The following is a 26,753-nucleotide window of genomic DNA, read 5'->3' on the forward strand; positions in this document are numbered from 1 at the left end:
CCTCAGTCCAACTTCACTTACTTATTTTTACCATTTTATTTGGAAATAATTTTAACTTCTAGAAATATTTGAGAATAAAAATAATACAAGAAAGAGCCATACGCTCTTTATACAGAGTTTCCTATTGTTAACATTTTATACACAAATACATAAATCTATCTGTCTATCATCTATCTATCTATCTATCTATCTATCTATCTATCTATCTTTTATCTATAATACACATTGTATATATTCCATGGGTAGTACATACTCTTTTCTGAAGCACAATGGATAAATCGTGACCCTTTACTCCTAATTATTTCAGTGCCTATTTCTTAAGAATTATGAAAACAACATGCCCAAGCTGTGCAAATCAATATTTGGTTCATTAAAAAAATGTTAATTATACCTTCTTAGAGGAACTTGTTTAAGAAAAGGGACTGAAGCTTTAGCATGAGCTCTTATAAAGAAAGGGATTTGGGATTCATTCAGATCAAAATTAGAGTTAGAGCAATGGCAAAAATAGCATTCGGTCCAGAGAGAACATTGAGTAGTAAGGACTGAATATGGAGAATACTATTCTTAGGATCAGAAATATAAGGCACAGGACATGCAGCACTGGAAATGAATGTTTCAAAAAGGAGTGCAAAATAATGTCAGATACCAAAGATGAATTTAAGGGGGTAAAAAATAATAAGAATTTAAGAGCGTGAAGTATGAGAAAAATTTTTGGATTTGAAGAGCTGAAGGTTAATTTTTGAAGAGGTTAAATTCTGTAGAGTGGGCAGAGATAGAATCCAAAGAGCAAAAGACGAAGGAGCGAAGGAGCGAAGATAAGAGGAAGAGCTTTTTAGGCTGTTTCAATGAATGTGCTAATGAGAGATTTAGTGGCTCAGGAGAGTTTAGATTAGTAAGGGCATCTCAGTTTTTGTTTATAGTTTGGAAAAGTTTAGTCCTGTGTACAAAAAGAAAAAAGAAGGAGAAACCGAAGGTCAAAGAAGTTTATATAACCGAAGAGAAACACCTTTGAGTATGAGCTCATTTAGAGGGTTAGCCTTGAAGGAAGGCAAGGAATATTTCTTGCAGGCAGAAAGAACACCAGAGGAAATGAATGGGTATTCAGAGCACTTTCATTTTGGTTGAATATTGAGGGGCTCATGTTAAATAGTGTCAGGAAAAGTACCCTGATCTCCATAGAATTAAGAGAGTAGAAAAAGTCCGGCTCAATATTTGGGAAAATTGGAAAAACATTGGAATAAGAACTTTTGGGAAAATAATAGATTTTAATTAGAGATAAACAGAATTGCTCAGTAGAATCGAGGGGCTAGGTAAACTTGTAATGAAACAAAATTGCCACAGTTTATATCTTTCTCCAGGACTTCTTGATATCCTGGAAATAGGAAGAAATTGGATGATTTGACTTCTTTAAAAACTTATGTTAAAATGAAAGATATATTTAAACCATGTATTAAAATACTTAAAATAAACTTTGTGTAGGTGGGGAAGGAGCTGAAAAAAATTTAACCAAGTATCCAAACTTATCTAACTTATACAACTATATTTATCTAGACAAACTAAGAGAGAAAATACATAAAATTTGCCAAAATTATACCATCAGTGATAGAAAATATTGATCAAAACATTTCATATATTAAATAAAGGCCTTAAGAAGAAATTATATTTTTTGACATAAAATTGCAAAATTTTGCAGAGGTGGACAACTGGATCAGAAGAATCACTCACAACTAAGTCTGTTTTTAAATAGGGGACATTAGGATACAAGTAAGGTGTCAACACAAGTTAAACTCTTCTTTCATTATAAAGCTGTAGCAAACTTTATAATCCATATTCTATATATGCATTATATAAATACACTAAATAGTAATATAAATGATGTATAATGACATAAATGAAATTTACATACTGGTATTATCATTAGCATCCGTAGTAACATATTGAAATCACAGTAGATGTAGAAATCTATGAGTTAAAGTAACTAGTTATCTATATCTTGTTTTTGTTACTTTTAAGTTAAAATGGGAATCTTTAAAATAAGATTTGGCTCTAAATCTCAAGTGATAAACTTTGACTAAAGCCAGCCTACTCTGATGATTCATGTACTTGACACATTTTTAGCATTCATGTATATAGGCTTTACTATGTTCATTTTTGCTTATTTATGTGTCACATTGTAATTTTCCCAATTGCTTTTTCTTGCTTGCCAAATCTTACCACCTCCAGTTCATTTTCCATACTGCTTTAGTGATATATATATTTTAAATGTTTATTATGTCAGTACCCTACCTTAAAATAACTATTGGCATCTTGTCCCCTAGGACACAGAATCCAAATTCTCAGGTAGGGCATACACTATCCAACATTATCTGTCTCATCTGTTCTAAACAACCTCATCAGGCCGTTCTCCCTGCCAGTCACCTCCCACACCCTCGCTTCTTGAGCTATACTGAGGTATTTACCATTTGCATGACATATACTCTTGTACATATTGTTCCCTCCAAGAAATGCCCTTCTCCTCCAACTTCATCTGGAAATTTCAGTCATGTTTTTGAGATATAATGAGCACAAATGTTATCCTTTCTGAATCTCTCCCTGAGGAAAATGATCTGCCTTCTCTGTACCTCTGCAGTCTTCTATGTGCCTCAATTAGAGTATGATTTTCATTGTATGATAGTTATCTGCATAGATAACATTACATCATGTTTCACTCACATTTCACCTACATGTCATTTCATTCCACTTAATATCCACCAAACATGTCAGTCACTGAGATCTGGGAAGTCAGAATAAGACCTAATCCTTACTCCTTTGCTCACAGTTCCCTTACTAGACTTAAACTTCTTAGGTTATGGAGCCTGTACCCCAGAAAATGTGCACAGTTCATCGTTCATGTTGAAACTTACCCTCCCATCTCTTCCCCTTTACTCTCAATTTTCTCTCCCTGAAATGTCTTCTGTTTCCTCTTGTTGAAAACCTACATTAACTTCTTAGGTCCCAGTTCAAATTCTACCTCCTACTTAGGGCCCATTCTTAGTCCCCAGTCTGATATGGGCTCTTCCTTTGAATCTCAACATTTCTTTGTAATTCTCTTACATTATTTACCTAGCGTATTTTCTTTAAAGTGATTTGTGTTCTGTTTATTCTTTGCTATCAAAATCTATAGTTTATGCTTATATTTATCTATGATGGTACACATAATTGATCACCCACAAACATTTGTTTAATTCTAATTCATTTTAATGACTCAACTCATATAAAGAAGGCTCTAGCTTCACCAAAACATCACTTATGATCATTGAAGCATCTATTCATAAAAAGGACCAGATGTACTTTTTTTTTTAAGGTTCTGAGTGTGGTTTATTTCTTCTTCTTTTTTAAAAAAAAATGCTTTTTTTTACATGAAAATTTAGGCCACACGTTGATTTCTTAAAATTAAAATATGTAGAACATGATTATTGTTTACTTGGTATTCAAGTGGTCATTCCTTGATGTAACAACTGTATGATTTCATCGTTCTATCATCTCCAGTTTTTAAACCAAATTTAATTTTTTAAGCCTGCTAATGCTACTATTTTTTTTATGCCAATATCATCCTTGATCCTTCCACAGATGAAGTGTTTTAGAAGACAACTTTGTTTTTCTTCAATAAAAATGCATTTAGAAGAAAATTGGCACATGCATATGTTTGACTTTCAGTATTAAACTTGGCATTACCTCCTGGGGCTGGCAGTCCTGACTATGCTTGCCTTGTCATCCTCCATTAAGTGCTCTAGTGGTACAGCCAACACTGTGACCACACAAAAGACCATACACAGCAGCTGCAGGACTCAGACGCCCATACTGAAATAAATTTCTAAAGCTGAAATATTTGGATCTGTGACTGGTTCTTTTTTTGGACCTTTCAAGAACTGTAGGGAATACCCAGTGCTGCATAGCGATATATATATTTGATGTTCGGGACCTGCTTATTCTATCTTCTTTGGCTATCTCTGATTCAAATTAAAGGTGAAGCCCTCATTGGTATCATAATGTAGCGGTTAAAAGCACAGATTTAAAAGTCAAACTGCCCTAATTCGAAGCCTAGATTTGCTAATTACTTTCTGTACGATCTTGGACAAGTTATTTAACCTCTATAGGCCTCAGTTTTCTCATCTGTAAAATGGAAATAGTAATATCACCTACCTCAGAATGCTGTAAAGATTATATATATAGCTTTAGAACAGTGCCTGCATATGGTAAGTACTATATAAGTGCTTGCTATTACTATTAGATTATAAATTCTTGAAGTATCCCTGACACTATTTGAAAGCATTTTTTCATAATATCTATGATCAGCCATTTTTCCCTGTTCATATTTTTCTTTTTCCATTTATTTTTGTGACATATGCTTCTTGTTTGTTCAAAAATGCATAGGTATCATCAGAAAAAAAAATGTTAGGCTTATGCCTAACACTGGTGAATTTAGACAAAACATGTTAGAGCCACCCCCCCACCCCCCGAACCCTTTTTAGGATATTTTAAGAACATAATATATCACTTCTTATTTCTATAGTCACCAATTGTTAAGTGGTAAAATTAAAAAAAAAAAAGATTTCCTAGTTCAAATATAAATAACTTGATAAGTGATAGGGATGCCAGATATTCTATAAAACCCATACATGTCCTAGATGCCAAGTACTCCTGGTCGTCCATTCCTGGGCCTCAGGAACTCCAGGCCACCACACTCTCCTGTGATAACTATGAGATGATTGCACATGTTCCAGCTTTTTATTGCTTTCATCACCATTCTTGCCAACTTTAAAATTCATTTATCAAATTTCATTTGATGCAAGATTTCATTTGGTGCATCATCTATATGCCAGGTATTATTCTGGGCCCTGGAATTATGGCAGTGAATAAATAAACTCAATTCCCTATTGCAATGGAGCCTTTGCTAAGTAAGTAAAATATATAAAATGTATAGAGCGTAGGGTGGTAAAATATGCTAAAGAGAAAAAAAAAAAGCAGAAAAGAGGAATGGGGAATATCAGGATGGAGAATGCAAATGGTTAGAGAAGGTCTCACTAAGAAAGTGACATTCGGCCAAGACTTGATGGAGGAGAGAGAGTGAGGTCTTCTTATATCTTCGGAAAGAGTATTCTGGGCAGAGCAAAGAGGATGTAAAAGGCCCTGAGGATGGAATGTGCCTGGCAGGCCATCATCAGAACTTTGAGTGAGTAGAAAGCCATTGGATAGCTTTGGGCAGGGAGATGTAATCTGCCTGTTTTAGAAGGTTCACTCTGGCTATTGTGTTAGAAGACAAAGATTTGAGTGAGGGGAGAAATCAGATAAGGGGCTATGGTAATAATCTAGTTTAGAGATGATGATGCCTCTGCCTTTGATCTATTTTTTATTTGAGCTAGTAAGTATGTAAGTCATCAGAAAAACAAAACAAAACAAAACAAAATTGAGCCATATGCACGGACCCAATTAAGATTTAGAAATAAGTCTAAATTCATCCTAAAATTAAAAGTGCTGTTATATTACAATGGTTTCAAGTTTAACTTCCAAAGTCCATATCTACGACTTACTTAAAATATAAGGCAGCATAAAACAAAACAAAACAAAACCTAATTATGATTCGAGATAAATGAAAACTCATAATTTTATGTAAATACAAATGATGTCTCTGGGAAATAGCTTTTCCCCCCAATAAACACATCTTACACATTGAGGCAAAAAATTGGCATTTAGCATAATCTCTACTTTGATATTGTACATTAGAGGCTCTGATAAGGCCTTGATTCTAGGGATTTCAAGAATGGGAAATATTATCCTTTAGTTTTATGTAACTAATAACTGAAAGAAATATTTCATCATTATTGTGAAAGGCATGAAAACTATTAGTTCAATAATGTAGTATGTCAGGTGAAAGCACCTATGTTCACGATATTATGGATATTATGGATTTATAATATTGTTTCCATATTTGCAGTTACATAGATCTTGAAATCAACTTCGCAAATTCTTACTGAGTTACTTTTATAAATAATTTTAAGAAAATATTTTGTATTATGAATTTTTGGTTTACTTAGCAATGAAAATATATGTAGAACAGGCACACATTTAAGTATCTTTTTTACTTAAGATGATTCAATTGAAGTAAACACTTTTCAGTGAAGGTTCTAAGTCAAGGGTTGACAAGCTTCTGTAAAGGGTCAGGTAGTAAATATGTTAGACTTTCTTGGCCATACAATCTCTGTTGCAACTACTCAACTTTGCCACTGTAATCTGCAAGTAGCCGTAGACAATATATAAATGAATGCAGCTGTGTTGCAATAAAACTTTATTTGCAAAAAAAAGCTATTGGCCAGATTTGGTCCATAGCTGTAGTTTGTTGACTCCTGTTCTAGAGGTTAGGAATGAAAAGCTTCAGACCTATGAAGAGTTGTGGTAGCTGGAAAATTCTAGTCATTATGAGTGGCGAGGGCACAATTCTCAAACTTGATCCTCTCTGTGCTCTTCAGCATCATTGTTCCACATTTATTTCCACTAAGCAGCTCATCTTCTCATCAGTGATTTTTTTAAGCAATATGCTGGCTCCAGCACTTCTTCAAACTCACTTTGATTTGTCTAATGTACATGAGTTTTCATTATCTTAACTGTTGCTATTGTGGCTGATACAATTCTATTGTTATTTTTTTAAAACAATACTCTATGTTTTTTAATTTAAACATCCATGTTTCCATATTGGGTCAGAAAAGTATTGATTGTACCATGATCAGTTCCACCTTTCACCCTTTGTTAATCTGTACTGAGTTCAGCTGCGTCATGGGTTTTTTAACTTGAGATGATCTTCGAATCCACTATTCAAGGTTATACTGCTTTTATGGTCCACTCCCTTAGAGAGCATATTTTAGACTCTTCATAGCCATAGATGTCACTGCTGGTTACATACTTTTGGGAGCTGAACTCTTGGGTTATAATAACATCAGGCCCAATGTGGAGAACTGGCCTTGTTCTGACAATTGTATGTCTATAATAGGTCTTCTGGCTCTAGTAAGGTTAAACCTACCTTGTTACTGAGTTTTTAGACAAGAAACAATAATTTCCAGTCCAGGTACTACTAAGAAGACTTTTTTAAGAAAATAAAAATTATCTTTAAGTCTTTTTCACCTGTTCTTTTCAAAAACAAGCTGCATTTTCCCAACTATAATAATACAAAGTCAACATGCTTAATACAGAAGAACACAACTCACTCTTGTTTGTCATTCTAGCAAAACAGCCATTTTAGTTATTTAAAACCTGCTAACTTCACTATCTGTACTCCTATGTAAATCAGTACAGATTTTTCAAGGGCGGGTCGGGGGAGAAGCTCTTTTTAATATAAATTTATTTTAGAAGATTATTTTTCAGACAGTAGGCATGTGGACTTTATGATTCTACATACTACTTACTTCTTAAATACTTGAGTGAAAATCTAGAGAATATAATATAGATAAAATAAATTCAAAAAAAGTAAATGAAATAATTCAAATAAGATACATTTTAAGTAAAAATGTACATAAGAATTAACATAAATTATCAAGTTTAATATGAAATGACAGAAAAAAATCTCTTTAGGATTTATCAGTGATAAAACGTAAGTTTTAATTTTATACTTGTCTTTTCTGTATTGGCTTTTTAAGTGTGTGTTTCGGGATTATTTTAAGATATTTATGAATAGAACTTCTTAAATGAGTCATAGTTCAAATCTTTCCTAAGTTAGAATTGATAAAAATGTTCCTTTTGAATATCCTTTCCTAAAATTCATATGGAAAGAGTTAACTGATTCCAAATGGAGAGAGAGAGAGAGGGAGAGAGAGAGACACTCACATAAACCACCCAAGACATGGATCCCTTTTTGATAGAGGATAGGTAGGCAAAAATGTAAAAGGCCTAGACAACAATATCCCTCACAAAATTTCTTTTTTTACTTTTCAAATTAAAGTGATAGACTGTTATGAAGATGGGTGCTTATATTGTTTTACTCTGGTAGAGGAAGAATGCTTGTTTGTTATGACTTTAGCATTTATCAAAACAGAATAAACTCCTTAAAATAAACTTTGGAAAATAGTAAGAATGTAATCTTTTATATGACAATGACTACTGTATTTAGCAGTAGTACCAACTATCAACTATCATCATAGTGATTACCTAACTTTAAGCCATAGTCCCTACTATTATAGGACTTAAGAGTCAGATGATAAAGACATAAAATTAAACAAATAGAATACTGTGTTCGATAAAGAAAATAGAGTGTGGTAGGAGCACAGTGAGGGGGTTAACTCACTGTAGTGTAAATGTGTAGTAAAAGACCTCTTGAAGGAAGTTATGCTCAGACCTGAAGGATGAACAGGGGCACTCCAGGAAAAAAAGATGTGCACCGAAGGTTTGAGGTTGAGGAAATGGCATTTGTAGAGCTGTCAAGGCAAGTAGAAGTATCTCGTGTGCTCAAAATCTTTAGAAAGGTCATTTGCACTGGGATTTGGTGTTTCTGGGGAAGTTGACTATATAATGACATGGAAGAAGCAATCAAGAGATGGATTGTGGGAGTATCATTTAAGGAATTTGGACTTTATATGAAGGGTAATAAAAAGTCATGAAATCATTCTAATCAGAAACTTGAGCATCACAGCTTTGTATTTAAGAAACTTACAGAGGCAAAGTGGCTGAGGACAGAACCTGAAGGGAACATCGGTATTTAAGAGAAATTAGAGGAGGAAAAGTCTATGAAGGAAACAAAGAAAAAGAAATTATGAATTATGCTTCGGTTTGTTTCTTCATCAATTTAGCATTTATACTCAGAAATGTCCATGTATTATGGTTTGTTTCTCATAATATAAATGTTAACCAAAACCTTTGATTCACAATTAATAATTTTAAAATGATGAATATTTACTGGTATTTAAGCATGAATATTATGGTATTAAAACACAAATAACAATGATGTTAATAATAATGATAACAACAACAGCGAGAGGTAATAAGTATAACTTATACAGCTAGCTACACACCAGGAACTTTCCAAGCATTTTATATATAACTCAGAATGACCAGGTTAGATTTGATGTTCAATGCTATTTCTCAGACTAGAATACCGAGATTTAGCAATATTAGGGAGCTTACCCAGGGTCAAACATTAATAAGTTGTACAGCTGGGATATGAATCCAGCCACTTAACAGTGTGATCTTACAACTGTCCTGAAAACGTTGGAGCTATAGAGCTGAAAAGATTCTGGAACTAGTCCTATTTGGGCATGCAAAAGATTGCAGGACTCTCACAGCTTTACCCATAAGAAATTTGTATCTAAGAACTCTTTTCCATTGCATCAAATAATGTTACTGCTTTCCTTTTCATAGCCTTGATATCATGTATGTTATAACATGGTGAATAAACTCTAAAGCACATCAGTTGAGTAAATCTTACTCAACTTACTTACTCTAAAGTAAGTTTTGCATTGTATTTCAACTCTAACTACGTTGTCATTATATATGTATTTGTTTCATTTTTATAATAGAAGGAAAAATTCATTGAGGCAATGAAAGTTATCTTGAGGTAATATTTTCAATCAGAGCTCTAAAAAAATGTTTTTCCCCAATCTTCAGATAATTTTTTTTTAAAATAAAGAAGTTGTCAGGGAATTACAAGTCATTTGAAAACTTACTGCTTTAGAAAGGTGTGGGTAACTGAATGATGGAACCAGTGAGAAAGTCCACGTAGGATAAGACAATTGGTAAAACATTATACCCACATTCCAGCAGCCTAAGGATTCTCAAGGAACATGTTCCCTCCCCTTGGTCCCCAGGCATGACTGAATAACTCTATTGACAGGTTTAGCATATGCTCAGGGCTCTATAACAGTGAACCTTTTAAAATACAAATAGAATATTTTAAAAAACAGTGTTCAAATGGTCACTATGGGGGAAAATCAGAACTCTGTTGAACTTTCATACACTTATTTTGTAATTTGTTTGTTTGACTTTCCACAGGGCAGAGTGCAATCACCTTTCCAGTAAGTGGGGCCTCTAACGGTCTTGTCCAGATCTGCTCTTATCTTTTATTGAGAAATAAAACGTGAACAGTGGGAGGAAATGGGAAAGGAAGAACATCCAGACAGTTGATCTGTCATTCAGTCAACAATATGTGTCTCGTGTCTACTAAGTAACAACTAAACTGACCGAGCACAAAAATTCATGGAAAACTGCATACTGATTCTTCCTGCCATCCCACTCAGGCCTCTTCAACCTTTCAAATGAACCTCTGGAAGGCTGCTGGCACCACAAAAGCAACGGCAGGCTTCTTTACTAAGTCTCCAGGACTTCTCCGTTCTGTCTGCCCACTGCTTATCTGACTGCTCCTTGTTCTGCTGTCTTCTTTGACTACTCTTGTTTTAGCTTTATATCATTGTTCTTTGCTAATCCCATTGTTTGGCAGTTCTGTTCTGATTCATTCTCCTTGTTAGATTTCAGCACTCCTTCAGAATATGACTGTGACTTCTGGCATTTGACCTCAAATCCTTCATTCTGTACCAGGGAAAACAAGAGATGACAGATAGACATGCACTTCCCTTTGCCTCTCACCAGGAAAAATGAATCAGACACATAAACCTTTATAAAAATACCCACTGGTGCTCCTTTATCTCATTCACTCACCCCTTAGTCCAGTGCTCCACTTCCTAACCCACAGTAGTGACAGCCTGTGGAATCCGGGTTAATGAGGGCAGGGAATAAACACATTGCAGTGACACCGGAGAAGATGCTATGACGGGAGCAAGAGCTGCCCTGCCTGTTTCCAATTACTGTATCTCCCTCAATTACAAGTTAGATCTCCACAGAAAGCTCCATCGTTATTTTCACACCTGTATTTTTCTTTGTCTCCCACTGGCCTGGTTCCAGCAGGAAGGCGGTGATACATAATTGAAAGATACAGTTAAGTGTTGTTCTCCTGGTGGATTTTCCTCATGCTGGGCAACTAACGATAAGAAAATATTTGGTGTTGTCGGGCTGACCATAATTGTAATAAAAGTCAGTAGTAAATATATTCGAGTGATTATCATGGGAGGTTTACAAAAAGGAAATTCCTCTTCATCCTGGTGAGGATTTTAGATTTAAAGTTTTTATTTGAGGGTTAGGAAATAAGTTAAAAATAGGGCTTAATACTATCAAGAACTAAAGATAAATTATTCATCCCTTCTTGGATAATACCAGGTTAGAATCTGAAAGATTCCTACTTCTTCAGAATTTATGTGTCAGTTGGTTCTGCTTTGTGATTATCTTTCTAATTCTGTTTAATAAGAAAAATGGGCCAGAAGTATTTTAAGTTTCACAATTAAGGGTAGATGCGTGTCAGTAGAATTAGGAGTTGGAGATGGAGAGAGGGAAGAAAAGAACAGTGCTTGTAATCAGCACTGAAGACACTGAATGCTCCTTTCTGAGTGACTCTAACTCCAGTTGACAGGTACACCCCTTACCCTTCCCATCCCACCCCAAAGAAGGAGCATATATCAGTAATTTTACTTTAGTGTGAATTGATGTCATTATGCTATATTCCTTAGAGTTATCTGCTCTGTTATCCCCCTATGCTATTTATGGATTTGAATTTAAAGAGATCTTAGGTAATGGATGAGGAAAACATTAAAGTTCTCAGTACACCTGAAATCATGTTGCCTATCCACTCTAGATTTTGAGGGAAGGAAGAGAAAGTGAAAAAGAGCAATGGAATAGGACAATATGAGAAGAAAATAGAGGAGAAGAGACATGGAGTTGAGAACCCAAAAAGAAGATGGAAGAGTTCCCCAGGTTGATACAGACTTATCTATTTTAAAAAGAGACACGTATGCAGTAACCCCCCAAAATTAGAAATAAAATGGTAGACTCTCTCCCCTCCCCTCTTTCTAGTCCCTCATCTCTTCTTGTACTGACTTCAGCCTGGGATAGCAGCATATTCATATTATATCATCCACAACATTGTTTCCTAGGTTTCTCAAAATATGTTATACAATGTATAGAATACATTTTTGTAAACAAACAAACAAAAAACCCCAAAACCCTGCTTGAAAAAAACAGACCAAAGGAAACAAGTCAAAAGAAGCCAAAATAAAGTTTTTTTTTCAGTGCTTTGCCAAATATATCTTTCCTAGGAACAAATAATATAATGTTATAATATTTATTAAGATATTAGATACAAGATATTTAGCAACCTGAAAAATAAATCTGTTAGCTTGGAAAGCACTAATGCAAGTGAAACGAACATTAAGCATTAAAGAGAACCAAGGACTAAGTAAAAACAAGGTCAGTGTTAGCCATTGCTTACTCTGGATATGTATTACTCTGGCAATGGTAACAATTTTGAAAAACACTGACAATGGTTATTAGAATTTTAAAAATGTTAGGTTTATATCTCTTAATCTTTTCTGTGTTCATAAATTCACCTTGTCACCTTTGGTATTAGGCATGGTCATAAATACATTATAAATACTAAAAATTCTGGGCAATAAACATAGGTAAAACATATGTTCCTTTAAAAAAATCTATTTTAAATGAAAATAACTGTTGATCATATTTTAAATATTTAAATTAATATCATTTTACTCAAGAAAAATGACTGCATTAATTGGATTAGAAAATTTTTTCAAGGTTTATATAAGCAAAAATATTATTTTAAATTTTCTAAGTATTTAGTAAATTATGTCTAAATGAAGAATGTTAGTTTTTGTCTTGCTGCACATTTTTTCATGGTAAGAAAATTGCATTTAATTCATGTATCATCCCTACAAAAAATTTTTACTTTTGACTACTTTATAAGCTATGTGATTTATTAAAATACATTACCATTAATTAAAAATGTATCACATAATTAGTTATTAGAGCACTAAAACTATTTAATATCTATTGTCAAGGATTTCACTTGATTAATTCATTAGTTCATTTTGTATTTATAGTATGCCTAACAGGGGTTACTTCACAAAAGTTACAAAATGTAATCAGATATAATAATTACTGAAGAAAAAGTTATATTTCTAGGGGGAAAAAGGATATGTAAATGTATTTATAATGCAATGTAAAAATTGTATATCCATATATATCCATGTAATGTAAAAAGAATTATGTACAGGGTGCTCTCTAAGTTTTTCTCTTACATAGTAAAATATGAATTAAGAAGAGATTTTATTCAAAGTGAAATATGTCATTTCAAATGAGCTCTTTGGATAAATACGCTGTGCTGTCCAATACAGTGGCCATTAGGCAAATGTTGCTACTTAATTAACCATGTAAAATAAAATAAAACTTAAAATTAAGTTCCTCAGATGCATAAGCCACATTTTAAACACTCAGTTGCTTTTACATTTATCAACTCAAAAATCTTATCAAAGTTTGTATTTAAAGGGTATTTTTCTATTGTTTTTTTCCAAAGGATGATGAACTATTTGGTAAATGGTTGTGTTCCTAATTACAATTGTACAAACATCGAGCTGTGTATCAAATTTCTGGTTGTCATGTAGAGTGTTGTGTACTATTTCCTAAAGAAGTCATAGCAAGTGAATTAATTTATTTTCAGTAGTGTCTTGCTCATCCTTGCATTCTTTTTTTCATCATTGCATTCTTAATATCTATCAGAGTGCTTGATATAGACAAACTGAACAATAAAATTTTTTTGAATACTAAATAAATATATTGAATGAGTAAATGAATAAACACTACTTTTTTTCTTCTCTGAGAGGCAGTCAAATGAACAGAAGCAGGTAGTCACCTGCTAATAAAGAGATCACTTATGCCACCTACTATCTTTCTTTTTAGGTCCAAAATTTTCAGTGAAGGAATAGCATATTTGCAATAAAAAATATGAAGAAATCTTAAAGGTAGTTTGAATGGACTTTAAAGGACACCCAGTTCAACTTTCTTCTTTCCCTCGCCTTCCCTCCCTCTGCTCTGTCTCCTTTCATTCTCGTCTCTTCTTATCTTTCTTATTGAGCTGTTATTGTGCGGATGGAGGGGGGAGTCAAGAGGCTATACTCTATCTTTCCCGAAGGGACGTGAGGTGAGAAGCTGTCGCAAGAACGTACCTCCCTCTCTCCCTTCCTTCCTTCCTTCCTTCCTTCCTTCCTTCCTTCCTTCCTTCCTTCCTTTCTTCCTTCTTCTTTCCTCCCTTCTTTCCTTCCTTCCTTGCTTTCAACAGATGAAGACAAAAATATAGGCAGGTTCACATAGCTCATTAATAAATAGCAGATCAAGACTAGAACATATGTTTTATATGGGAGGAAGTAAAGTACCACTCTTTTTATTGACTATAATTCAACACAAAAACACTACTTTTTTATAACAGAGTGAGGCTCTTCTATCTTAAGAGATCATTATATCACTATAGGAATAAAGATTTCAGAAATAATTGAGTGGATTAATGAAACAACTTATTCTAAAATAAGGATTTATAATACATCAGAATGTCATGTTCCACTTAAGTCTGTGGAGAAATTCAGGGCCATATTAAGGTAGTTACTTATAACAGGAAAAATATTTAGTTAAGCATTTCATGATAACAGTAGAGGATTAGAGAAAAACACCAAATTGCTCCCTACTATCTTATTTCTTTACACTTGGTTTTGTGAATTATTTTAGAAATATTTGGTCTTCCATGTTGATGTGTATTCTTTTTTTTTTCATGATGTGAAAATATGGATGACTCTTAGCCAACTATATGTGTGAAAGTAGTTAATTATATGTTCATAACTGATGTTCATACCTCGGTTGGTGATAGTGATACATAATTTTCAGCACAATATCTTAGAACTAATAAATTGGGCTTGTGATCTTAAACTTATAGGATAAAGACAATAATTTCAAAGAGAGAAAAATAATTTTTGTCTCTTGGAAGAACTCTATTAGGACCTGGAATATTGGGAGGTGTGGTGATATTAATGTAGGGAGGAGGCAAGAGAAGTAAAAATGTTAATTAAGCCATGTTCAGCGACTACAGTGTGCTGATCAACCCTGCTGCCAGGCCGGATGACATCTTCAGAACAAAGGAAGATATCTACTGAGATTGCTAACGACCTATTCTTCACAGCTTTGAAGGGGAACCAGGAACTAAGAGTCATTCCCAATGGCTAACGCCATGGGGAAACTTATGGATTAAAGGCTGGGAACTGTCATCAGGCCTCTCATTCTACATAGTTTTACCTTTTCACACTACATACCCTTCCCCTTCCTCGCTGTATGTCCACATCAAAGGAAATGGGTTAACAAAGTCTTTTAAACAATAACTCACAGAAACTAAAGAATGATATATAAACTGAATTCCTTGAACACTCGGTCTCCCCTCCACTCACTATCTTTCCCAGCCTCTCTTGGCTCCTCTCACTCTCTGTCTCTGAGAAGAGACCACACTGTCTGTGTGGAGTGTTACCCCTTTTCTAATAAACTTTCCTTTTGACTAACTTTGGCGTGTGTGTTGAATTCTTTCTTCACTTTCCATTAAAGGACCTTCCTCTTTTCTCAGTGCAAGCCTTGGTCTCCCTATCACTTGGGGAAATTTGTTCTGTCCTGGATCAGTATCATGGCAGAGTGAGCCATCTGAACATCAAGAAATGGCCATTTTCCTGACATGTTATTTTTCATTCACACAATTACCACTTGAAATAAAAGTGTTTATTTTGAAGTTGGGTGAGATTACCATAGTAGAAAGCAAGACAAGGGACTAGCTATTCATCCTGAGAGAAGTAAGAAATTCTAGTTATTTGCATAAGGTGGTTAGAAGCAAAACAGTTAAATTTTTTGAGTGGTGACAAGAAAAATAGGCTTTGTGCAGTAAGCCAGTAAGTAGGTTAAAGGTTAAAACATGCCGTATTAGAGGAAATAGTGCTTGCACTATGTTGGGCTTAAGTTTTTGAAAGCAGAAATTTAGCCAAAAGAGCTTTAAATAACCAAGTATATATGTTTGGCTTATACTAGAGAGATCCCATGGTGAGAGGTAATGAGATGTGGCTCAAAGTTGGAACATCTGACTTGCTATGCACAAGTAAGGATCCTAGAAAGCATAAACTAACTGGTGAAGAAGCAAAGCAACACATTTAATCCCTGTTTGGTTGGGGAGGCTGATGCATGACTGCATGTAACACTCTGCTTGCTAGAGACTGGTTTACACAGAGGCAGAGGAGAAAAAGTGAGACACAGGTTCTACTGGTATTTCTGAGTCCAAGATATCATAAAATAAGGATCTTTTGCCCAGAGAGGTGAACTGAGCTGTATCATAATAAACCATAGGAAGAACCATCTCATACGCATCTCAGTATATATTTCTCGACATTAACTCAATTATTTTAGCATTTTAAATTAATTTTACTGAAGTGTATTTCTTTTTGCATTTGATGCTCATATTTTGCAACTGATGCACAACACTGGCACATCATTATCACCCAACATCCACAGTTTAGGGTTTGTCCTTGATGCTGTACATTCTATGGTTTTGGAAAACTATATAATGACATTTATCTACCATTATACTATCATATAAAGCAGTGTCACTGCACTAAAAATAATCTGTGCTCTACCTATTCATCCTTACTTCCTCTTTAACCCCTGGCAACTTGATCTTCTACTGTTTCCATAGTTTTGCTTTTTTCAGAATGTCATATGGTTGGAATCATACAGTATTTAGCTTTTTCAGATTGTTTTTTTTCACTTAGTAATATGCATTTAAGTTTTCTCCATGTCTTTTCATGGCTTGACAGTTCATTTCTCTTTAGCTCTAAATAATATTCCATTGTCTGAATGTACCACAGTTTAATTATCAATTCACCTAATGAAGGTCATCTTGGTTTATTTATGTTAAAATAATAAAATGTTATTTTATTTATAATTTGGTAATTATAAATAAAGCTGTTATAAATATCTGTGTGTAGGTTTTTGTGTTAATATAAGTTTTCAATCCTTCTGAATATCAAGTGTGAGTACTGGATCATACAGTAATAGCATAATTAGTTTTGTATGAAACTGCCAAATTCGCTGTACAACTTTGAAGTCCCATCAACAATAAATGAGAGTTCCTTTTACTCCACATTTTCACCATCATTTCGTGTTGTCAGTGATTTTCATTTTGGCCATTCTAATAGAGATATGTGGTGACATTTGCATTGTGATTCAGTTTTCAGTTGTCCTCTTGCTTAAAGATTTTTTTTCAAAAGTTAAAAGTAAGCAGAGTGATGATTTCTTTAAACTGTAATATTCTCTAGGATGCTTTGGATCATTAGCTATTGGAAAATGATGTCATGAGATATTTCCAAATGAATTAGAGTATGCTCTATGTAGAAAATACATTGATAATATAAATTTTCTGAGCCGTTTCTGAAAGGAAAATTTATCAAGAATGCAAACATGAATAATGTACTAGGAGCACCATTGATGTGACATCTTAGATGACATACTGTTTCCACCTAATTAAAAATGTGAATTTTAATGAGAAAAATAAATTTCTTTAATGAGTTTTTATCTCTGAGTGTTGAAAGTATGCTTTGGACATTTGAAGGTAATTATACCTTCAGAAGATTTATTTTGTCTGTTTATTATTTTTATGTTTATTGTTTTACTCGTTTTACAGATAGAATTCTATTCAAGAATGTTCTTAAAATGTAACCTGTTTCAAACTTTTATTTTAACTTCTTGTCTTCTCATAAATCTTACACTTTAAGGAAAAAGGACCAAAGATAAAAAACCCACAGATGGTTCTCTGATTTCTACTTTGAAATATAATATGTTGCTTTGATTTTAGTCATTAAATAAAAAACAGAATTGAAAAAAATATGAGAACTCCTTAAGTTATGTCTCCAGTTGAAAAGTCAAAGCACCTTGTACAAAAATGTGTGGATTGGTAATAATTTAATGATAGTTATCCTCTCCAACACACGGGTTGTGTGGAGAGGATTTATTAATCTTTATAGCTTGATAGGTAAAGATAAAGTAAAACGTTAGACAAGCAGAAGCCTTACTACCAAATCCACTTTCATTGTCATGACACTACAGTTACTCATTTAAAGTTTCGTATTTCAAACTCAACGCTATGACTCAATGTGATATTATTTTAAGATGTTCCAAAACATTAAATCATTTGCATTTGAATTAAAAGACATATTTATTTTATGGTACCTGAAGTATCATTATAGAAATTTTTAAAGAATTATTTATCTTAATTTCACCTAAGTAACCAGGCACGGTTGGCTCATGAGTAACCCCATGTAAAACTTGTTTAATTAGAAATTTTCCCCTAGAGTCAAGATAAAAATATTAATAATACACATTGACCATATTCTGATTTTAGCCGTATTAAGGATGAAAATATTTTGCTAAATTACTGAAATATCCAGGTTCAAAATTAACTTATGTAGATGTGGAATTGTGACTTACCCCTGTCTGTGTCATACAGGAAGACAAAACAGTTCCATTCATAGTGATCCAGCAGACTCAAGAGTGCTCCTCGTAGGGAAGGCCTTAGCTGCAGCACGAACTGGCTCTCCCCCTCAGTAGGGAAACTTGGTGTGATGAGGGAGATGTGTAAGGCGCTGCAGAATGAAGTCAAGGTATGTACTGACCTCTTATCATAGAGTCCAAAAATGGCAAATACTCCTCTAGAATACTGGGAACAAACTGAAACAAAAGAGAGAGAGAGAGAGAGAGAGAGAGAGAAAACAAGCTATTAGCATACTCTGAAATTGTTAACTTCCACATTACAGTCCTTGTAATTGAGGGAAAAAAAATCTCTGAATTTTTGGTGTGTCAGGAATATGATATAAGAAAAGGGTAAAAGTGAAATGTGTAATTAATTGTATATCAATTAATGAATGTTTGAGCTTATATTCAAATTCCTGTATTTAGATAACTTGGGGCCATATGCTTCCTTTCTCAAGAAACCAATTTGAATCAAAGGGAAACTTAACAAAAATGAAGTAATATATGCCATTCCACGGTAACGTGACAAATCTTATGTTAGAGACTTTTAAGTGTGACAAATCCAAATTTTTCTCTGTATTTTTTCTTACATGCAAAGGCTGTAATATTGTACTTTAAACATTTTTGAGTATTATTTAGAGGAATAATTGAATTACCTTTGTGCCATACTTCCAAATCAATATGCTTATCTTTTCCATTTTGAATTGAACTGCATTTGTTACTCAGCCTAAATTATCTTTTTGTTGTTGTCGTTTTGCAATGACAATTTCATTTTTTATCACCACCTTAGAGTTCTCTTGAATCATGTTTGAAAATAAAAGTTATGCTGTCTGGAAAGTCACTATTGGGATAGCCTAGATGCTTAGTGGAATTGCGGCCAGCTTGTGTAGCTTCTAGATAGGCCGTAAAACTAAGACAAAACAATTCCCAGACTCAATAAAACAAAGTCCTCCTGAAGTAAGGGGATCAAAGGTAAATAAATACGTGCCCAATCTCACCCTGTCTTTCTTTTCCATATTCCCAGCTGTTGTAAGGAAAATGAGGCAAATTCATAAAGAAAAAATTCTCGAAGTTCTTGTCCCATCATAATTTGAACACTCTTTTGACATGACTGATTTCCAGTCCAAAGTCACTCTCACAGTTTGTCACATATGGCTAAAGGTTCTATCTTTCTTTGGCTTATATAGCTAATTTTAGAAGCTCTTAGTTTTATAAAATTGTTATGTTTTCTGATTTTGTTACTAATTGCAATTGCTAATTGTAATCTTGGCTACTAATTGTAATTAAGAAGCTTGGAGTTTGGATAATCTAGATGTATCTATTTTAGGAATACTTCATAGTGATACAAAGAAATTAGATCTCTCTTTGTTAAAGCAGTATTAGGCTCTTGAAAAAATTAATTATCCTAATAACTTTTATATCTATACTCCATAATATCTGGGTTTTAAGAAGTTATGAAGCATAATTAAGCAAGATAAATTGATAAAACCTGGAGATGTTTCCTTTGTTCTTATTTATTGTGTCACTTGAAATTGAGGATAGAATCTAAGCAATGTAATTATAACATAAGAGGGTAACATTTAACAGAAAATGAATGCTGTTGGTCTTTAGATGATGTGCTCTAAGAGATATTGTATTTTTTGGAAAAACTAAAGCCCAACTAAAGAACCACGGTCTATATTCTAATGGACAAAACTAAGATAGAATTGACATTAAGATATAGGGGAAAGACTACAAACCTTGCAAACAAATTTAAATCCTGGTGTTTTAGTTATATACAAAATATAAGATAATGTACGTAAAAGAACTATCTTATGAGGACACGTGAGGTAATTTGTAAGTGGCAGATTTTATGAACATAAATTTTCTATATGCCTATATATATATATATATACAGTTTTAGTTCTGTTATTTAATAAGTGAGTAAATAACACTTTACTTACTTATTAAACTTTAATTATTTAATTAAACTTTACTTACTTATTTACTTTAAGTAAGTAAAGTGTTATTTACTCACTTATTAAATAACAGAACTACTTATTTAAGGGTAAAATACCACAGTTGATCCAAAACCAAGTATTCAGATTCCATATAACGAATACCAGTTATTGTCATGAAAATAGATTAAGGTTTTTGAAGAAATACTGTCAAGAAAGAATATCCAATTCTAACTCTAAGCTCAGCCGGGAACTAGAATTTGATCACCTCAGTAGATTGGCTTGTTCTGGCGGTGTGACTGGCTGTCATTTTCTCTCAAGAAATAAGAAACAACCCATTGCAACATTTTGGAATCTTGGGTTTCAACTTAATTCAGTTCTGTAACTCAAATGACCTGATAAATCAAGTTGCTTAACCTCATGAATGTTTCACTGACGTTTGGAATGTATGTCTGTCTGTAAGTGCTATGTGTTTAGCACACAACCTCAAGGTATTCCTTTTTTTTTCATATCTTCTGGTTCTCTTAATTTTTCATGCAAATTGAAGGCCCACTTTCAATCTTTACAACAGTTAATAATCTGGTTCAATTAATTTTTATTTTACTTTAAAGAAAAAATTAAGCTGAAGAGCTTTAAAACTCATATCTAAGATGCTGGCTTTCAGTTTGGTGCTGAAACTACACACAAATGTTAATGCTTGAAGTTACTCATGCAGATAATGAACATTTACATAGTTCTTTCTGTTATGGAACTTCAAACACATACTATTGTAAATTTTGTTTTCCAAACTCTGTGTGTGTGTGTGTGTGTGTGTGTGTGTGTGTGTGTGTGCATGTGGAATACAGATTTCCTTATGTAGCTTTGCATGAGAATCTTTGGTGACATAGGAATGGGAGAGTAAGGCTGGATCCTTTCCCCTGGTACCCCTCACTCCCCCCAAAACATTTTTGATTTCATCTATTGCAAAAAAATTGAATTATTGCCAATATAAAATATTATCTGCAAAAAGCATTATACTACAAAAAAAAAAGGTAGAAAACAATAAATATTCTCTGCACAAATTTCCTCTACTGCTTTTTCCTACTATTCTGTTTTTGAGGTAATCATTATAACTTTCCATTACTCTAGTGCTTGCTATGCTAGTTAATTCATTTTAATTTACATCATTTGGATCACAATACATTAAATGTTTTCTGATATATTTAATCATCTTCTATCTGTTTTCCTTTATAAGTATCATCACACATATCTATTCTCTCTTCTCCACAACCATCTCTCATTCTGCCTCTAATAAACTTATTTTGAAACTAGTAATTCTTGTGAGACCCTAGATAGTATTTTATTTGGTTCAGTAGATTCAAATTTTAAAATATAATTATATCTATATTTAGTATTATACTCTACCTTTGCAAACACTCAAATCAAAATTTGCTTAGTTATATTTTATGACATCTGTTGTTGCTTAATATACAAATAATTATTCAAACATGGAACTTCTTCAACTACATAAATGCATATATCAGTAAATGAGAATAAACTGAGCTGAATATCAACATGTTCAGAACATAGAGGAATAAATTGAATTTTAACATTCTTTTATAACATGGCTAAATAAAATAAGCAAGAATTAATGCTTAGTCACTAACTAGATGCAATGATATTAGATTGATACATATTTTGGGATACAAACATTAATCAGCATGAGACTTTCAATAACATAAGCCAATCATAATTTTATTCTAATATTTTATATTGTTTCCATAATGAGATCACTTGGATTATGTATTACATGACTAAACACATAATATAAAAACATGATAATAATCCATTCATTTTTTTGTCAATTAATTAAATCTCTCTTCTCGTCAGGTAATTACCCACTTTCATTCCAGATTCTACATTCTAGATGCCAAACCAAGTCAAATTATTACATAATTTATGATAATTTATAACCCTGTATCACATACAAATCAAATGACATGGTCTGAGCTCAGTTTCTCAAGTAGAGGGATATAAATTTGAGAGACGTATTGAATTTTACGTCATCACTGCAATGTGGATAAAAGGAACACAGGCCCTTCCCTTTCTCCTGTATCTTCAACTTTACTCTGCTCTTAAGGCTTTCTTTAAACATTTTAAAACAAGCTCAACTATTTTGCCTTTTATAAAACAGAGAACTTTCTTGACCTTACCATTCCTACCTGTTTCTGTTCTTTCCTAGTCACTTTTATTAAAGGAGCTTTCTACTTACACTGTTTCCAACTCATCTAACTCCTGTACTTCTCAGTCATAAAAACACTCTCATCAATTTTGCTAATGACAAACTACATCCTAAATCTTACATTTTAGCTCCTATCTTACTGGAATTCTTTGCTGTGTTTGAAACTTTGGACACTTCTCTCAAACGCTTCCTTGACTTGTTATCTTAATACTATAACACTTTAGTTTTCCTTCACCATCTCTGGGCATTTCTTACTGTCTTTGAACAGAATATTTTTCCAAATTTGCATTTCATGTAAAAAGTATCAATTATTTAATTCTTTTAAAAAATATACTGTATCTATAGCAATGGAAACGAGATTGGAAACTGCAACTGGAAATGTGTCACTATGATGGAATCAATAAAAACTACCACTTTGAAAAATGTGACTAAGAATTAACAGTATAATGTATAAGATGTGATCATATTAGGTCTGAAATATGGGAAGAGAGCAAAACAACAACAACAAAAACTATTAAAACTCTATATTATCTTTTATATTGTTCCATTTGTATATGAGGTATAGGACACATTTTTCTAAGAGTTGCCATTTCTTGAGCTAAGTTATAAGTGGTTACAGTACATCTGCAGCAGGTATCACCAATCTGACACCCTGGGTCTAGAGAACATGAGATTTATTTGTCCCTTAAAGTTTTCTTTTTCCATTGAATATGCTGCTTTAGGATACAGTGTGCACTCCTCAGTAAGCTGAAAGTACAGCCACTTCCTTTACTACGACTATGCCACTTCGAGTATTTAGGTCAACAGTCCATCCTTGTAAAAATTTAAATTTGAATAACTATGCTATTCATTTTTCAGCCTAAACATAACTGTTTTTTAGTTTGGGCCAACTGTAAAGCACTATAAAAAAATGTTTGTTGGTGTTCCCTCCACCTGAGTAGAAAGAATGTATGGCAAAAAAAGGTGGCATTAACACCACTATTCATTGTTTCATTCAATAAATTCTTAATACTGCCTCATTTATTTCAGTCATTGTCTTAAACATTTCTAATAAAATATAATTAATATAATATTTTCACTGAGAAGAAGTTCACACTCTAGTGGGCAAGACAGAGATATAAATTCATACTTCAAGAGGGTGATAATAAAGAATAGGTACAGAATTAGGAAGCACATGGAAATAGTTAACTCAGCCCAAAAGACATAAGGAAGGCTGACTGAGGAAATGATATCTGTCTGTGGAGGTTAAGTTTGAAGAATGGTGATTAAAGACATAAGAACCAACAAGTAGGTTATGGTAGTAGGTCAAGAAAAAGATAAGGGTATAAGTTAGAGCAGAGGTGGTAGGCATAAAGTGTAGATTTAGGAAATATTTAAGAATTAATTAGGAAGAATGTACTAAGTTATTGGATAAAGAGAATAAAGAAGAGGGAGGATGAGGAAAAGGACAGACTGAAGGATGACTTTGGGTTCTATTGCAAGTGAATGAGTAGTGGTATCACCTTGGGTAGAGGCTTGAATAACTTGGAAAGATTTTCCTTGGATACTACGAGAGAAGAGCAGTTTTACATAAAAACCAATGGATTCCTTCCTGGACACATTGAGATTGAGGTATCAAATGTCTAGCAGACAGTTGCATATAAAAAAATGAGGTTGAACAACAACAACAAAAAATGAGTTAAATATACAGATGTGGAAGAAAGTGGGTGTGAAAGTTAGTAAGAGAATCTTCAGGAAGAATGTGCAGTGAAACTTTGGTCTGAAGATAGAACTATGGGAAACAACTCATTTCAAGATTACATCAGACATCAGAATGGTAGAAGAAAGAAGGATTTTTTAAGGAATGAAAAGTCAAAAATTAAAGTGTTATGAAAAAAATTTTGCAAATTTTATTTGAAGATTTATTTTTAGAGATCCATGAGTTGCTGTGAAACTTTGTAAAATTGCTGTTAACATTTTAATAGGTATTTAAAAGTAACATAAACATATTCTGATCACCTAGATGACCACTTTGAAAAAGGAGGTATGCATTTGGATCTTAGTGTTTGCATTTCTATTTCTGAATAAAATCACATTTAAATTACCTTAGGGACAAAGAAGCTCTAAAAATGTTAGACAAACAAACATATGCCAATTGCTTAAATATAAACAGTGGTGGGAAGATAGAGTCATCATATGGCATCTGGTTATTAGGTACTCAAAATAAGAATTAAAAAAAAAAAACTTTACCAAGCATTCAAAACTCTACACACTTTGCAAACATATACATACCAATTTCTAAGAGGGAATTAGCAATATGAGTAACACATTTTCAGGTTCACGATTCCTGCAACAATTGGATTAGATACCAATAAAATGTGGTTTTTGTTATTGATATAATGTTAAGTATATCTTCAGAGGATCACATGATATATATATAGAGAGAGAGAAGGGGGATAAGAGAAATTTGAGCATGTTTGTAGATTGAAAGAATGTAGCCAATATAGAGAGGAAGAGAGAAGTTACTAATTATGGAAGGTCCCTCAGAGAGAACATAAGAAGTCAAGGAGAGATGTAAGGTTGGCCTTCCATGAGATATAGAGATGTGTGGAAGGTACTTGATTCCATAGATTTCAGACATCAAAAGATTAGATGAGATGTGTGTTGCACTTATGTAAGGGGGAAGGTTGTAGTGAGTTTGATAAGGATGTTTGAAAGTGGTACATTACAAAAAGAGGCAACTGACTAAGAACACATAAAATAGCTTGTAAACTCCATGATGATAAGGAACCGTTCCTGTTAATCCACAAGTGTATCCAACATACCATATGTAACGCAATATCTAACACATGGTAAGTGTCCTATAAAAACTTATTGAATGAATGACAAAATAAAATGAATGATTAAATGACTATTGACAGAAGACAAGATATGATTACATGAATTGGAAGTGGTAGTAATTTAGAAATTTATGATTTTTTTCTGGTACAGCATAAGGATTGTGACTAAAGAAAATAATAATGAAGAATTTAGAACTTTTCCTCTTCTTGAAACACACATTTTCTTTGCTAACCCAACAGCACACTTTTCTGGGTTTCTTTTCATCTGAGTGCTTTTTCTCAGTTTCTTTGTTTGAATCTCCATGTCTGACCAATCTTTAAATTATAACACAGTATTTCTTCTTCAACACTTTTTCTTTAGATTTTCCCATCTATTTCTGTGACTTCAAATACCATTCATGGCCAGTACTTCCCTGATTGATACTTTCAGTTTTGTCTTTTCCTGAGCTTCAGACTCAAACATCAATACTATACTTGCCATCTCCCTTTTGTTCTCTAATAGGCATTTAAAATACAGCTGGGCCAAAACAGGACTGTCCATTTTTCTTCCAGAACCTGCTCTCTATTTTCACTTGCTCCATGATCATCTACAGAAACTATGACCATTTACAAAAAAATATTCTTGATTCTTAACTTCCTTTTCTTCCAACATTGAAGTTATGAGCAGATATTGATGGTTTTAACTCTAAAATATTATAAATATATCTAAAGCCACTTACTCCTCTATATCTCCACTATGTCACCATTAGTGGAGATATAGAGGAGTAAGTGGCTTTAGATATATTTAGATATATTGCCCAGTCTACTCTACAAGTCTCCTTACTATACTTACTACTTCTGGTTTTCTTCTTCCTCAATTACTCTTCACTCCTCAGAAATGGTAATAAGTTTGCATTTCATCTCCCATTTAAAATTCTGGTGTCTTCACAGTTAGAGCAATATCCATGTGACCTAAGGAGCTCTAAAGATTTTGTCTTTACTAATCTCATCTACCATTGTCCCCTCACTCACTAAACTTAGTCAAACTCTCCTTTTTTCTGCTATTTAAACATTTTCTCATCCCTTTTTGGGGCCTTTGCACCAGGTGCTCCTTCTCTCCTAATCTTCCAAGGCCAAATTCTCACTGTTTTTGTCTCAGCAAAAATGTCATCTCCTCAGAGAGCTTCCCCCTGACTCCTCTATGAAACGAGTCTCCCACAGCTCCAATAATTCTCTACCACATGAGCTTGTTTTATTTTCTGCATAGGCCTTACCACTATTTGAAATTATATTATTTACTCGATTACTTATTTATCTCCTTTCTCCAGGATAATATGC

General features: G+C 33.3%; 1 protein-coding gene across 10 annotated transcripts in view; it reads right to left on the reverse strand.

Moving 5' to 3' along the window:
• GRIA4 (glutamate ionotropic receptor AMPA type subunit 4) overlaps positions 1-26,753 on the reverse strand; it is a 320,071-nt gene that overhangs the window by 186,461 nt on the left and 106,857 nt on the right. For all 10 annotated transcript variants that reach the window (XR_001598786.2, XR_001598785.2, XM_016159687.2 and 7 more), the window contains exon 4: positions 18,418-18,657. Coding sequence is in view for 8 of the 10 variants with exons in the window: in XM_016159687.2 (XP_016015173.1) it covers positions 18,418-18,657 (240 nt within the window). In the remaining 2 variants the exon portion in view is untranslated. The remainder of the gene's footprint in view (positions 1-18,417; positions 18,658-26,753) is intronic.

This window comes from Rousettus aegyptiacus, unplaced genomic scaffold, assembly GCF_014176215.1.
Source record: "Rousettus aegyptiacus isolate mRouAeg1 unplaced genomic scaffold, mRouAeg1.p scaffold_m13_p_5, whole genome shotgun sequence".
NCBI classification, from domain to species: domain Eukaryota; kingdom Metazoa; phylum Chordata; class Mammalia; order Chiroptera; family Pteropodidae; genus Rousettus; species Rousettus aegyptiacus.